The sequence below is a fragment of the Pan paniscus genome, chromosome 2 (assembly GCF_029289425.2).
Source record: "Pan paniscus chromosome 2, NHGRI_mPanPan1-v2.0_pri, whole genome shotgun sequence".
Lineage (NCBI taxonomy): Eukaryota > Metazoa > Chordata > Mammalia > Primates > Hominidae > Pan > Pan paniscus.
The window spans coordinates 181,657,643-181,674,026 of record NC_085926.1 but is presented as its reverse complement, the minus strand read 5'-3'; the positions used below and the strand labels follow the sequence as shown (position 1 = coordinate 181,674,026).

Sequence of the window (16,384 nt, the reverse complement as noted above, 5' to 3'; positions counted from 1 at the left end):
TGGAGGTGACACCAGCTATCACACAGGAGGCTGGGATTATATGAGACAGTGAACGCACCCAGCCTGCACAGGACCTGGTACACTGCAGGCAAACGCTAAATGCTTTCCTCACTCATAAACACCAAATGCTAATGCAGAGTTTTAACTGCATACAAAACAATCTATGATTTACATATGAAAAATGTAAAACATTCCTTCTACAGATCAACACTGTAAAAAGAATAAAAAACTAACTGGATGTGAATTCTAAAACCCTTGCAAATGGGCTGTATCTCTAGCTGAAACCTTATAAGGTAACCGCCATATCAATATTAATTTACAATCCCAAGTGATTTCAGTCGACTCAATACCTTAAGTTCACAGCTTTCAAAAATGCACCCCTGTATTCAGTGTAATTGTCTTACTTTTTGCAGTGATCAATGGAATCTTCTTTACTACTGCAGTTAGGAGTTGCTGGATAGTTTCTAAATGGTCTATCCTGAGAGGGGTAAAAAAAAAGGCAATAAATTAAATACATGTAGCAGTTTCTATAGCCACATATATGCCATGTACTTAATGGATATATTCCGTTCTGAGGGAATTATAATGTAAAACCATCATATTAGCATGTCTTTCCTTCCACAGATTACCTTCTTTGTAAAGGAGGGGTGTTCTATGCTTAAAAAGACAATGTCAAGACTAAGATCCCAGGAATGGAAGATTATGCACATATTACAGACATTTAATCTACACCTTAAAATTCAATAGCAATATAATCTTTTTGCAATGTGACTGCTACTAGGGGAGAAAAATTCTGTATACCATCTTAGGGTTATTACAGTTCACGCCTCCATCTACCATGTTAGAGTGGCTAAGTTTCTGTTGTCCCCAGCAGTCTGAGATACTTAAAAGTAGCTGGTCAGAAGTGGCTTCCTGATTTAGAAATTAGGAAACCTTAGGAAGCATTTTCAGAAGAAGCAAAGAGTGTATATAGCCCATGAAGAGGCAGCTAAGATGAGGCAGGTGTGTGGACACCCAGTCACAAAGCGTGTACACACCTGAGTGATGGCAACAGGAGAAATTTTGTGCCTACGGGCTCAGCAGAGAAAGCCCATGTTGGCAACTTCAACTGAAGGGAGGTCTAATCCCACCTGAGGCTTCTAAGGCTACAAATCAAGTGCCACCTCCAGTCACATCACTGTATAAAATAATGACCCTCAGCTGTGCATCAAGTGGTAACACTTGTCCACTGCACAGGGACAGACAGTTCCTCCCGTCAAGGGCTTAGAGCTACACACACACAACTCTGCACATACTCAGCTGTCACAGGCGTGACAAACACCCGAAGCGGAATTCCTTTAGGAAAGATTGGAAGAATTACTTAATGACATAGTTTCCCAGCTCAGAACTTTCTTCTGTTTTCACTGCTGTCTGACCCTCCTGAGAGAGGCAGCTCGGTCCAGGTGTTTCTGGTTCAGTCTTCACTACAAGGGAAGAGCAACAAAGAGGCAGCTGTTAGGGGTCAGTGGTGGAAGGACACGTGCAGGCACAAACAAAGCTCTTACAGTGAAGCTCAGTAAGGAAACTGCCACTCCAGCTGTTGTGGGGACACAGCCAGGGGACTGAGATGGCTCCTATCATCCCAGGGTCATCAGACAAGGGAAGAACTGTTAGCCTGGGCCTCAGGACAACTCCAGCCTCATGACAGGGCGGCGGCAATAAAGTGGCTCCTTAGATATTTCTTAAAGGGCCACCCACACTGCTATGGAAGATTCCTCACTCCCCTCCCCACACATGTGATTTAACAATGCTGCTCTGAGCCGGGCGCGGTGGCTCACGCCTGTAATCCCAGCCCTTTGGGAGGCCGAGGTGGGCGGATCACGAGGTCAGGAGATCGAGACCATCCTGGCTAACATGGTGAAACCCCATCTCTACTAAAAATACAAAAAATTAGCCGGGCGTGGTGGCGGGCGCCTGTAGTCCCAGCTACTCAGGAGGCTGAGGCAGGAGAATGGCGTGAACCCGGGAGGCAGAGGTTGCAGTGAGCCGAGACTGTGCCACTGCACTCCAGCCTGGGCGACAGAGTGAGACTCCATCTCAAAACAACAAAAAAAAAACAATGCTACTCTAAAGTACAATGCTGGTTTGTTCTACGTTCTAATACTGGGACCGTTTCAATATCATCTCTCCAGCTAGTTTATCAACTTTCAGCATTATCTTAGTGTTCTGAGACACAAGGCAGAAAGCAAAAATCAGATCCCCTATGCTTGGACACTGGTGTTATCAATGTCACACGTGTTGCTCTAATCCACCCTGCTATCCTGATTTACTCTTGTGGGCAGGCATGTCTCCCACTGCCAGCTCGCCAAAGTCTGGCCCCTACCTAAACCTCCTTTACCATGAGTATACTCCCCAAATGAATCCCTCTAACTGGCTAGCCACTTGCCCAAAGGGGAAGCTGAGTCTGTCTCTCCTGTGCCCTTAATCTGGCCTACCCCTTGACTCCCCACAGCTAAAAAACCTCTACTCTTTTAAAGTCCAGGTTATAATCCATACTCAGTACAAAGTCTTGCCCTTCTCCACACCCCCCTGTCAACCCTGATCAGACATCCCAAGCTGCAATATTTCAGCAATCATTTCCCTGGCCAAATGTCTTGTTTTTATCAATGATTGCTTGCTGTCTACAGCAATTGTTTTCAACCTAATTATAAATTACTGAAGGGCAGAAATGATCCTTTATACATCTCTGTGTTTCCCTCAATGTTAAGTCTACCATATGAGCATTTAGGACATATTTGCCAAGTGACTGATTCACAAATGCTGAAAATTCAAAAGATTCAGATTATGGTAATGTCCCGCATAAAACTTCTGGACATCAGGAGAGAACGTGAACGAAAATAAAAAAGTAACAAAACTTCTGGACAAGAACTCTGTGAGATCCTACGTACCTTTTGCAACAGCTGCTGGAGCAGAGCTGGGGACAACTGGAGTTGGGGCAGCTACAGGCAGAATGGCAGGTGGCTTGCTGGTAGAAAATGACTGAACCACTAAAGGGAAAAAAGGAGGGAGGGATATAACAAATACAAAAATTATTTTTAATGAGGGTGATCTACTTCCAGGTGACAACCCCACATTAGACTAACAGCACAAAGGCAACTTGAGGACAACAGGAATTGCAAAGTCCCTTTTTAATAGTGGGCGATTATTAGGTATGAGGGTAACTGAGATGTAGAAACGGGATGTAGAAACTGTAGAAACGGGAGCCTGTCACTAAACTAAGAAAATAACAATCCAGGCCAGGCGCAGTGGCTCACAACTGTAATCCCAGCACTTTGGGGGGCTGAGGCGGGTGGATCACCTGAGGTCAGGAGTTCAAGACCAGCCTGGGCAACATGGTGAAACCCCGTCTTTACTAAAAATACAAAAATTAGCCAGGTGTGGTGGCACGCGCCTGTAGTCCCAGCTACTCGGGAGGCTGAGGCATGCGAATCGCTTGAACCCAGGAGGTGGAGGTTGCAGTGAGCCGAGATCTTGCCACTGCACTCCAGCTCTGGCGACAGAGCAAAACTCTGTCTCAAAAGAAAAGGAAAGGAAAACAACAATCCAATTAATGTAAATTCTTATAAACACTTAAAATGTTCCCCCTCAACTCAACTTTAGATAGGGGCAGCTATTTAGAAGCCAACGAACATTTGGGTTTTGGGTCCTGGCGTTGGTGCCCTAGCGTTCAAGGCGCTGGGAAATACCATGACAGCTGAAGGGTGGCTGTACACAGGCAGAGCAGTCACCACCTGGTAAATGTGGGGAGATGTGGAGGCAGCCACAGCACAGACGACCCGTGGGCAAGGAACTCACCTTTATTCACAGGCATCAGGATCGTCTGCACCCCTCCAGATGTGTTTACGCTGAGTGGTTTGAGCTGGCTGGGAATCGTCAGGACGGCCTGCTGGGGATTGGACTGACTGGAGTGAATCTTTAACAGTCCTAGAACAAATTGGAAGATAAAGCCAAGTTGAAGGTCAGGTGCTTCGGGAAAGTCTCTTATCCTCTGTGCTACCCATATTTTGTCATGGAGGAAGTTCCCAGGACATTTAACCTTCCAGTAAACAAAGAGCAAGCAGCAGGAGACAACAGATGCTGTGGATTTCACAATAAAACATCGGCATGACAATAATTGTTTATTTACTTTTTGAGATGGAGTCTCGCTCTGTCGCCCAGGCTGACGCGATCTCGGCTTACTGCAACCTCTGACTCCCAGGTTCAAGCGATTTTCTTGCCTCGGCCTCCCAAAGTGCTGGGATTACAGACATGAGCCACCGTGCCCGGCCCCTATTTATTTATTTATTTATTTAATTTATTGTGTTAGAGACAGGCTGTCGCCCAGGTTGAAAAGTGCAGTGGTACGGATCATAGCTCATTGTAACCTTGAACTCCTGGGCTCAAGTGATCCTCCTGTCTCAGCTTCCAGAGTGGCTGGGACTACAGGCATACCATGACACACAGCTAATTTTTAATTTGTTTTTGTAGAGATGGGGGTCTTGCTTTGTTGCCCAGGCTGGTCTTGAAACTCCTGGCCTCGAGCGATCCTCCCACCATGGCCTCCCAAAGCACTGGGCTTTTTTTTTTTTTTTTCGGAGTTGGATCTTGCTCTGTCACCCAGGCTGGAGTGCAATGGCTCCATCTCAGCTCACTGCAACCTCCATCTCCCAGGTTCAAGTGATTCTCCTGCCTAGGCCTCCCAAGTAGCTGGGATTACAGGCGCATGCCACCATGCCCAGCTAATTTTTGTATTTTTAGTAGAGACAGTGTTTCGCCATGTTGGCCAGGCTGGTCTCGAACTCCTAACCTCAAGTGATCCACTCACCTAGGCCTCCCAAAGTGCTGGGATTACAGGCGTGAGCTACCGCGCCTGGCCAGCACTGGGATTATAGATGTGCACCATTGTGCCTGCCCATAATGATTAAGTATCCTCGTCCCACAACCATAAAGTAACACATTTTTGCTAGTAAAAAGGATAAAAAGTCACCCAAAGTCCTACCGCAGAGAAAATCAATACTAATGTTTTCAGATAGTACTCTTCCATGTTTGTTTTCTATGACAATTTATTTATTTTGCACATAGCTCTTCTGTGTACAAAATTTTGGATTTTTACATAGCTCTGGATATAAAATTCCGTGTTTTGATGTGAAACATTGTAATTCTCCTACTTAAAAACCTATGCTGGCTCCTGACTGCCTAAAACGTATTTCCAAAATTAGCTTCAAGCATTCAGGGTCCATTTTAATCTGGTGCCAATGTATGCGCATCTCCTTCCCACTGTCCCTACATATCTAGTATGTCCATCTGTCTACACACCTCATCGTTTCCTAGCTCTGTGCAGCAGCCCTTGTTTTTCAAACATCAGATGTTCTCTATCGTTTTAGAAAGGATCACCTTCTCTCATTTTATCTTAAAGGTGATTTCTATATTCCCATTTCCACGTAAAACTGTTCTAGGCATTCGGAGGGCCATTTAAAAAATCAAAAAGGGCCTTTAGTGTGAAGGAGCATACAAGGCACAAACAATACAAACAGATTTTAAGAAATACTTAAAAACAGTGGTCGGGTGCGGTGGCTCACGCCTGTAATCCCAGCACTTTGGGAGGCTGAGGCAGGTGGATCACCTGAGGTCAGGAGTTCGAGACCAGCCTGGCCAACATGGCGAAACCCTGTCTCTACTAAAAATACAAAAAAAAAAAAAAAAAAAAAAAAATAGCCGGGCATGGTGGCAGGTGCCTGTAATTCAAGCTACTTGGGAGGCTGAGGCAGGAAAATCACTTGAACTCGGGAGGCGGAGGTTTCAGTAGGCCGAGATCACGCCATTGCACTCCAGCCTGGGCAACGAGAGTGGAACTCCGTCTCAAAAAAAAAAAAAAAAACCAGCATCAGGAGCTAAAGATACTTTAAGGCACCGGAAAGCAGCTGGTCTGAGCTAAGGAAAGGAATAATCTTAAATACTTTCTAGAGCAAGGCCTTAAATAAACAAAATCTTTCTTTGGAATAGAAGAGTGTTAAATCATCAGGTAGTAATACTTCCAGAGACAGGATCTTGAGGAGTTTAACAATGATCTGAAGTTCCCATATTTTTATGCATGCTCATCAGCTGACAAGTTAGAAAGTACTAAAAGGCTTATAACTAAATATAGCCAACCCCATTCCACCTCCCTATTTTCATCTAGTTCCCTACTGGTAGCCACTTTAATCCCTGTCGGTTCTTTTTATTAATGTTTATCTCAGTATATGTAAAAGAATGTGTAGGGCCAGGTGCAGCAGCTTACACCTGTAACCCCAGCACTTTGGGAGGCCAAGAAGGGAGGACTGGTTGAGGCCAGGAGTTTGAGACCAGCCTTGGCAACAAAGCAAGACCCCGTCTCTTAAAAAAAAAAAAAAAAAAAAAAAAATTAGTCCCGTGTGGTGGCATGCCCCTGTAGTACCAGCCATTAGGGAGGCTGAGGTGGGAGGACAGCCTGAGCCCAGGAGTTCAAAGGCTACAATGAGTTATAGTCACGCCCCTGCACTCCAGCCTGGGTAACAGAACAAGACTCTGCTCTAAAAATGAAATAAAAATAATTTTAAAAGGAATGTATATGTTGTAGGCCTTGATTCATCAATTTTTAATTTTACCTACTGATTTACTATTAGGGTAGATGGTTTTTTCTTTTTTTCTTTTTCCTTTTTTTTTTTTGAGACAGCGTCCTGCTCTTTCACCCAGGCTGGAGTGCAGTGATGCGAGCAATCATGGCTCACTGCAACCTCGACCTCCCAGGGTCAAGTAATCCTCCCATCTCAGCCTCCCAAGTAGCTGGGACTACAGGCACAACTACCATGCCCAGCTAATTTTTTTTTTTTTTTTAAGAAATGGGGTCTTGTCACATTGCCCAGGCTTGTCTCCAACTCCCAAGCTCAAGCAATCTGCCTGCGTTGGCCTCCCAAACTGCTGGAATTACAGTCGTGAGCCACTGCACCCGGTCCCTAGATGGGGTCTTCAGTGGCTTCCCCCAGAGTCAAAGTCAAATCTAGCCCTAGATGGGGCCCAGAAAAGGGTATAAATGCCTTAAAAAGTGCCCCCTTTACGGCACTTATATACCCTTTCTTCCCTATACAGATGTTCCCTTACAATGGTTGACTTTGGAGTTTTTGACTTTGGCATGGTATGAAAGCAACAGGCACTCAGTAGAAACTACCTCTCTCGTGATGCTGGGCAGTGGCAGCGAGCCACAGCCCTCAGCCGGTCACGCATTTTTAATACTTAGAATATTTTCACCTTACAACAGCTGACCGGGACATAACCCCATCCCATATTTTAGGAATGTCTTTGGAGAGGGTACACAGGAAATACATTTCAAACTTTGTCAGAAATAGTTCTACCCTCACTCTGTAATGATCTCCTTGACTAGAGAATTCTAGACTGAAAGTAATGTTCTTGCATTTTGAAAAGCAGCAGTATGCTAGCTTCTAGCACTGCCACTGAGAAGCTCAATGACAATGTAATTTCTGAAATTTTCCATTTCTTTACACTGTGCCTTTTGAAAGTAGCAGTTCATGCCCTTCACTTCTGGGAAAAATCCTTGTCTGGCCAGAGTTCCCTGATACAGCATCAAATTTTCTTTCTTAGTGTCTACTTCCTGGTCCATTCCCTGCTTCCACCTTGTGCCCCAGAAATTACTGTCAATACTGCACCAATGACCCTGTTAAAAGGTAAGGCAGATCATATTCCACCTTAGCTTAAAACCCCCAGAGTCAAAGTTCCAACACCCCACACAGGCCCTGTGTGCTCTGACGGAATCTCCTTATGCTCTCTCCGTTGCTCACGCAGCTTCTGTCCCAATGAGACCTTAAGTTTAATGCAGTTTACGATGCACACAAAAAACTTAATTGAAAAACTGCTGGTTTTAAGTAGGAAATAGTTTGATCCTTTTATGAAAATGTGGGCTGGGTACGGTGGCTCACGCCTGTAATCCTAGCACTTTGGGAGTCCGAGGCAGGCGGATCACCTGAGGTTGGGAGTTTGAGACCAGCCTGGTCAACATGGTGAAACCCCATCTCTACTAAAAATACAAAAATTAGTGGGACGTGGTGGCACACGCCTGTAATCCCAGCTACTCAAGAGGCTGAGGCAGGAGAATCGCTGGAACTCGGGAGGCAGAGGTCGCAGTGAGCCAAGATTGTTCCACTGCACTCCAGACTGGGCGACAAGAACAAAATTCCATCTCAAAAAAAAAAAAAAAAAAAAAGAAAGAAAATGTGATACAGAAAGTTCCATCAGCAGCATCTTAGGAAACCAGAACTTACGCAGGGAGACTTCATCTATTGCATGCCAAAAACATGATCAGAAAAGAGACAAGGGAAGGGTATTCATTATTATAATAATTCCTTTTATTTCTACAATTTCTACTCCAGTATCCAACACAGGGCCTCAAATAAAACAGTAGAGAACAAGTACTCCCTATACTAGAAGTTGGTCAATTTTAACAGGGAGGTAGAAATCAAGAGAAAAATATAATCAGCCTTAATTTTTTGTTCTCTATCCAAACAAGACAGAAGGGGCTTGGTGTGGAGCTACATATGAATGAAGTAATAATAGTAATGACAACAACAACATCCACAGCCTCTTATCCAAAGGCAGTAAGGGGTGTTGTCTGCATGCGTGAGTGTGTGTGTGTATCTCGGTGATATTCAGTTTTTCCGGTAGACCAGTGCCAGCCGTATGCTGGCTGGTATCAATCTGCAACAAGATAATACAGTATTTAGAAACTTTAACAGTTCGATAGTGCTGCGACATTTTTATTATATTTTACAGAAGTATCTGTCTATACCAGATTATAGAAAAACAAAAACAAAACTGATCTTTCAAGTTTGAGAAGCAAAGCCATATATTATATTAGCTTCCTGGCAGCTGAGACAGTATCATGTAATCAAACACATCAATATTCTATGGCAAAACACACAAATATTCACATTAAGTAATACAAACAGGCTGTCAATGGAGGTCAAATTGTGCCCTAAAATTAGTTATAAAAAATAAAATATCTGGCTGGGCAGGGTGGCTCATGCCTGTAATCCCAGCACTTTGGGAGGCCAAGGTAGGCGGATCACCTGAGGTCAGGAGTTCAAGACCAGCCTGGCCAACATGGTAAAAACCTGTCTCTACAAAAATTAGCCAGGCATGATGGCGGGTGCCTGTAATCCCAGCTACTCGGGAAGCTGAGGCAGGAGAATCGCTTGAATCCAGGAAGCAGAGGTTGCAGTGAGCCGAGATCATGCCACTGCACTCCAGCGTGGGCGACAGAGCAAGACTCCATCAAAAAAATAATAATAATAATACAGTACAATACAATATAATCTTGCAGCCATAAAAAAGAATGAGTTCATGTCCTTTGCAGGGACATGGATGAAGCTGGAAGCCATCATTCTCATCAGCAAACGAACACAGGAACAGAAAACCAAACACCACATGTTCTCACTCATAAGTGGGAACTGAACAATGAGAACACATGGACACAGGGAGGGGAACATCACACACCGTGGCCTGTTTGGGGGGTGCGGGGCAAGGGGAGGGAGAGCATTAGGACAAATACCTAATGCATGTGGGGCTTAAAACCTAGATGATGGGTTGACAGGTACAGCAAACCACCACGGACATGTATACTTAGGTAACGAACCTGGACGTTCTACACATGTATCCTAGAACCTAAAGTAAAATTTAAAAAAATAAAATCTTCAGTTTTCACAGCTTTTGGGATTTTAGAATTGCAGATAAAGGATTATGGACTGACAACAAAAATGATCACACATGATAATGGCAGTGGCAATTGTTTATATAATGGCCACTACACACCAGATAGTATTCTAAGCACTGATATATTACAAACTCATTTAAACCTCTCAACCTTATGAAGTAGGTATTATTATCAATCTCATTTACAGCTGAGAAACTGAAGCAAATCACTTCAACTAAGGCAATGTGGTCTCAGGATGTGTGCTCTCTGTTACTCAGAAACAAAAGGTACACTTTTCTGAGGCCCTCTAGTGCAGGCACAAAGACACCATAGCTCTTACTGGATCTCCAGCCTATCACTCTAACACTAGCCAAGATAATAACTAATGTTAAAAATTATGACTTGGAGTCAACAAGGCTAAGATATATTTTATATACTTTATGAAAGCAAAGAAAGGTATACATTTTATAGTGAATTCTATTCGACACTGATTATAGGAAAAAAGAAATTAGTACTTTAAGGAAAGCAAACTCTTGGCTCTCCACAAAATTACGTTATAAAAAAAGCTAAAATACCCAGTAGGGTTCTGCGTGGCTAAGGGTTTATTATATCATTCAAAAATTCAAATAGTAACTTTCAAATGATAATTTAAAGTCTCAGACAAAATCTGATACGTAGATTTTAAACAAAAATAATTCATCTAAAAAGCAACTGTTCAGAAAATGCTGCTGGGTTAATTACTTTTAACAATTTACCATACAAAATATTGCTTAAGACCCTCCAAAAAAATAGCTGGGCACAGTGGCTCATGCCTGTAATCCCAGCACTCTGGGAGGCTGAGGTGGGTGGACTGCTTGACCTGAGGAGTTCAACACCAGCCTGGGCAACGTGGTGAAACCCCATCTCTACCAAAAACACAAAAAATTAGCTGGGTGTGGTGACATGTGTCTGTGGTCCCAGATACTCAAGAGGCTGAGGTGGGAGGATAGCTTGAGCCTGGAAGGCAGAGGTTGCAGTGAGTCGAGATTGTGATATTGCACTCTAGCTTGGGCGACAGAGTGAGACGCTATCTCAAACAAACAAACAAAAAAGATCCTCCAAAAATATTCTAGCCCAATGAGAGAAAAGAGAGAGAAATAATATCACAATGCAACTCACCGGATACTGTGGCTTTCCCAGAGATGGGGTTTGGTGTGGGCACGAGGGACGTGGCGCTGACGACGGTGGGGGTGGCAGCCTTGCAGGTTCCCACGGTGGCCTGGCTCACACACACTTGCTGCTGCCCAGAAGTTTTCGTTACAGAACTGACCGTAGATGAAGACATGGGAGCCATTCCCTCAGACTGCTCACCCATGGGGTCCGAAACAACACAGTTCAGGAAGAAAGCAGAGTGATGACTGACGGCGGTGACGGCCACACAGCACACACACTAAATATCATCTATTAGGTGTTAGTGACTACTTAGTAAATGCCATACCATTTAAAAAAGATTACTTCTCTAGTTCAGTGGTTACTATACCTTTACATTTCATGGACCAAGAAAATTAAAAAAATTTAAAACAAGGAAGTATCATGGGGGTCATCATATTTTTAAAATTCACCACCTATTATATCCCTTTATAAAAGGCAACTTCATCACCAAAAAACTAGGAGGACATATTCTCAGAATATACACATGGACTAAAAATGAGCTTTATTAAGAACACATGACAATGATTTAAAGTCTGTCACTTCATTGAACAAACATCTACTACATGGCCGGCATAATGGTTAAGTGCTAAGGCTCTGAGAGAAAAGCGACCAAGGAAACAGTCACCTAAGTATGATGATGCTACGGCAAGCACAGGCAAATGTCACCAACACAACCAAGAAGAAAGGCACTGCTTCTGCCTAGGAACAGAAACAGGAGGGTACAGGAAAAAGCTTCAGGTAAAACATTAGGCACTTTAGAGGAATCTTCCAGATTTAAGACAGAGAAAGGGAGAGATGACAGTGTTTCCTGGCAGAGGAGAGTATGTAGAAAGTTGGTGAGGCATGAAAGAACATTGTATGTTCAAGAAGCTGCAAAGCAGAGTGGTGTCACCTGTGAAGAGGCCCGGGGAAGCAGCAGCTGCAGGAGATGAAGCTTGAGAAGTCAAGCCACATCATTCAAGTCTGTGGGCTTCCAAGACGATTGAGAGATGGTTTTTCAACAAATGTTTCTAGGCCAACTGGATATTTACATAAAAAAGAATAAAGTTTGGTGTCTACCTCACACCACGTACAAAAATTAACTAGAGCGGCCAGGTGCAGTGGCTCATGCCTGTAATCCCAGCACTTTGGGAGGCCAAAGCGGGTGGATCACGAGGTCAGGAGAGCAAGACCCTCCTGGCTAACATGGTGAAACCCCATCTCTACTAATACAAAAAAAAAAAAAAAATTAGCTGGGCGTGGTGGTGGGTGCCTGTAATCTCAGCTACTCAGGAGGCCGAGGCAGGAGAATCACTTGAATCCGGGAGGTGGAGGTTGCAGTGAGCCGAGATCGCGCCACTGCACTCCAGCCTGGGTGACAGAGCAAGACTCTGTCTCAAAAAAAAAAAAAAAAAAAAAAAAATTAACTCGAATGAATCTGAAACCTAAATGTAAGAGCTAAATGTATAAAACTTAGAAGAAAACAAAGGCTTGAATTTTGTGGCTTTGGATTAGGCAATGGTTTCTCAGATGTGACATCAAAAGAAAAAGCAATGAAAGAAAAATAGGTAAGTTGGGACTTTATTAAAGACTTGTGCTGGGAAAACTGGATATCTTTATGTAGAAGAATGAAAGTAGACCCCTAGCTCTCACCATGCAATCAAAATGGATTAAAGAGTTAAATCTAAGACATCAAACTACGAAACTACTACAAGAAAACATTAGGGAAACTCTCCAGGACATCGGTTTGGGCAAAGATTTCCTGAGTAGTACCTCAAAAGCACAGGCAACCAAAACAAAAATGTATAAATGGGATCACATCAAGTTAAAAAGCTTCTGCACAGCAAAGAAAACAATCAACAAAGAGACAGTCCACAGAATGGGAGGAAATACTGGCAAACTACATACACATCTGACAAGGGATTAATAATCAGAATATAGAAGCTCAAACAACTCTATAGAAAAAAGCCAAACAATCTCATTTGAAAATGGGCAAAAGATCTCAACACACATTTCTCAAAAGAAGACACATAAATGGCCCAAGGGGCATATAAAAAAATGCTCAACATCATTAATTGTCAGAGAAACACAAATCAAAACTACAATGAGAAAGCATCCCACCCAGTTAAAATGACTCTCATCCAAAAGGCTGGCGAGGATGTGAAGAGGGAACCCTCGTACACCGCTGGTGGGAATGTAAGTTAGTACAATCACGATAGAGAACAGTACAGAGGGTCCTCAAAAAACTGAAAATAGAACTACCATATGATCCACATCCCACTGCTAGGTATATACCCAAAACAAAGGAAATGAGTATACGAGGAGACGTCTGCACTTCCATGTTTATTACGGCACTATTCACAATAGCCAAGATTTGGAATCAACCTAAGTGTCCATCACCAGGTGAACGATAAAGAAAATGTGGTACATATACACAATACAATATTATTCCGTTATAAGAAAGAATGAAATCCTGTCATTTGCAACATGGATAGAACTGGAGGACATTATGTTAAGTGAAATAAGCCAGGCACAGAAAGACACATTTCACACGTTCTCACTCATGTGGGAGCTAACAATTAAAACAACTGAACCCATGAAGACAGAGAGAAGAATGGTGGTTACCAGAAGGTGGGAAGGCCAGCAGCAGGGAGGGAGGGAGTGGGGATGGTTAATGGGTACAAAAATATAGTTAGAAGGGATGAGTAAGATCTAGTATTTGATAGCACAACAGGGTGGCCAAAATTCACAATAATTTCTTATATATTTTACAGTCACAAAGAATACAATTGGTTTAAAAAAAAGATAAATGCTTAGGGTGACAGATACCCCAATTACCCTGATGCGATTATTACGCATTGTATGCCTGCATCAAAACATCACATGTACCCTGTGAATATCCACATTGATTATGTACCCATAATAATTTATTTATATATATTTTTTGAGATGGAATCTCGCTCTGCTGTCCAGGCTGGAGTGGAGTGGTGCAATCTCGGCTCACTGCAAGCTCTGCCTCCTGGGTTCATGCCATTCTCCTGCCTCAGCCTCCTGAGTAGCTGGGACTACAGGTGCCCGTCACCATGCCCGGCTAATTTTTTTTTTTTGTATTTTTAGTAGAGACGGGGGTTTCACCTTGTTAGCCAGGATGGTTTGATCTCCTGACCTCGTGATCCGCCCTTCTCGGCCTCCCAAAGTGCTGGGATTACAGGCATGAGCCACTGCGCCCAGCCTAATTTAAAAAATTTAAAAAGGAATGAAAATCAAAATTTAAAACTTTTGTGGTTCAATACTATCAAGAAAGTGAAAAGACAGCTCAGAGTGCAAGAAAATTTTTGCAAATCTGGTAAGAGACATATCTAGAATATATAAAGTACTCCTACACTTCAACGATTAAAAGACAACCAACTAAAAAATGGGCAAAGGATGTAAATGGATAAAAGATATACAAATAGCCAATAAATACGTGAAAAGATGCTCAATATCAACAGGGAATCGCAAATCAAAACCACAATGAGATACTAGTTTACACCCACTACAATAGCTATAATTAAAAAAAAAAGGACAAGAACAAGTTTGGGTGAGTTTGTGGAAAAACTGGAACCCTTGTATATCGCTGGTGAGAATCTAAAATGATGTAGCCACTTGGGAAAACAGTTTAGCAGTTCCTCACAATGTTAAAAAGAGTTATCATAGGCCAGGCGCAGTGGCTCACGCCTGTAATCCCAGCACTTTGGGAGATGAGGCAGGTGGATCACGAGGTCAGGAGATTGAGACCATTCTGGCCAACATGGTGAAACCCCATCTCTACTAAAACACAAAAAATTAGCCAGACGTGGTGGTGCGTGCCTGTAGTCCCAGCTACTTGGGAGGCTGAGGCAGGGGAATCGCTTGAACCCGGGAGATGGAGGTTCCAGTGAGCCGAGATCTCATCACTGCACTCCAGCCTGGTGACACAGCAAGACTCCATCTCAAAAAACAACAAAAAAGTTACCTTATAATCCAGCAATTCCATCACTAGGTATACAGCCAAGAGAAATAAAAACGTGTTTATACAAAAACCTGTACACAAATATTCACTGCAGCATTATTCACAACAGTCAAAAAGTAGAAAATAATCCAAGTGCCCAAACTGATGAATGGATAAACAAAATATGGTATATCCATCAAACTGAGTATTATCCAGCCATGAAAAGGAGTATTGATGCAAGTCACAACGTAGATGAACTCTGCACAGTAATGCTAAGCATCAGAAGCAGACCCAAAAGGGCATGTTATATGACTCCCTCTATATGAAATGTCTAAAATAGGCAAATCCAAAGAAAGTAGGTCAGCGGTCGCCTAGAACAGAAGGATGGAATGGGAGTGACTGCTGGTGGGTACTGGGCTTCTTTCTGGGATGATAAAATGTTCTGGGATTAGATGATGGTAATCACAGTTGCACAACCATGTGAATGACAAGCACTACTGAACTATATACTACAAAATGGGGACTTTTACGGTATGTGAATATTTCTTTAAAAAAAAAAAAGCAATAGTTGAGTATTTTTAAAAGGTCCACTGGTGTGCCTGCTGGACATCTTCCTTGTATCTACACCACTTTCATGTCTCATTAGGATTCTCTACTGACACGCTATTTCTCACCTGTTGTGCAGGACCATTTGCTGAGAGGGCCACAGCTGGGGAAGTGGCAGTTGTGATAACCCCTCCTGCTACTCTCAGCATTGTGGTTCCAGGCTTCGAGAGCTGTGAGGTGGCTGGCACAGTCTTCAAGGTGCTATCGGATATTTTCATTAGAGATGCCTGTCCTCCATGGGCTGCCTGCAGAAACAAAATGGGCAGAAATAATCATGTTGCCTTGGATAATAGACATAACTCATTCCTTATTGACAGCTGAGATACGCCCCATGACTTGGAGAATATACAAGAAAGTCTTACCAATCCAACCTACATGAGGTGTTTACACACCTTTCTAACAAGCTCCAAATTTTATGACCTTTCACCTATAAATATCCCTTTACCCCAATATAGAACAAGTAAATAAATGCATTTGCAAGTTACTATTTGGCAGCAGTATCTTTAAAGGTAACAGGTCACTTGTTTTCAAAATACTTGATTACAACATGCTCTTAAATGTACGTATAATCTTTAAACATGAAAATCAACCCTAGACAGGGCCAGATTTAAATGGGTAAGGTTAATGGTCTTCTAAATTAGATATGGGCTTAGCATTTTAGTACTGGAGAACCATTTACAAATTACATATTTTTTATTTTATTTTATTTTTTTAGAGACAGGGTCTTGCTCTGTCACCTAGGCTGGAGTGTAATGGCACAATCATAGCTCACTGCAGCCTCTAACTCCTGGGCTCAAGTGATCCTCCTGCCCCAGCCTTTCGAGTAGCTGGGATTACAGGCATGTGCCACACCTGGTTGATTTTTTTTTTTTTTTTTTTTTTTGAGACAGAGTCTCGCTCTG

The 16,384-nt window shown here is 42.9% G+C and overlaps 1 protein-coding gene across 8 annotated transcripts in view; it reads right to left on the bottom strand.

Moving 5' to 3' along the window:
• The window catches only part of YEATS2 (YEATS domain containing 2), a 112,390-nt gene that overhangs the window by 10,615 nt on the left and 85,391 nt on the right, over positions 1-16,384 (bottom strand). For 6 of the 8 annotated variants that reach the window (XM_008957370.4, XM_003832008.5, XM_063602627.1 and 3 more), the window contains 6 exons: positions 15,551-15,727; positions 10,895-11,078; positions 3,835-3,963; positions 2,928-3,026; positions 1,361-1,463; positions 405-478 (listed from right to left, as the gene is read on the bottom strand). In XM_008957370.4, coding sequence (XP_008955618.1) covers positions 405-478; positions 1,361-1,463; positions 2,928-3,026; positions 3,835-3,963; positions 10,895-11,078; positions 15,551-15,727 — 766 coding nt within the window. Of the gene's footprint in view, positions 1-404; positions 479-1,360; positions 1,464-2,927; positions 3,027-3,834; positions 3,964-6,628; positions 8,743-10,894; positions 11,079-15,550; positions 15,728-16,384 lie in introns of those variants that run through there. The other 2 variants (XM_024928271.4, XM_055110735.2) reach the window with 1 other exon arrangement.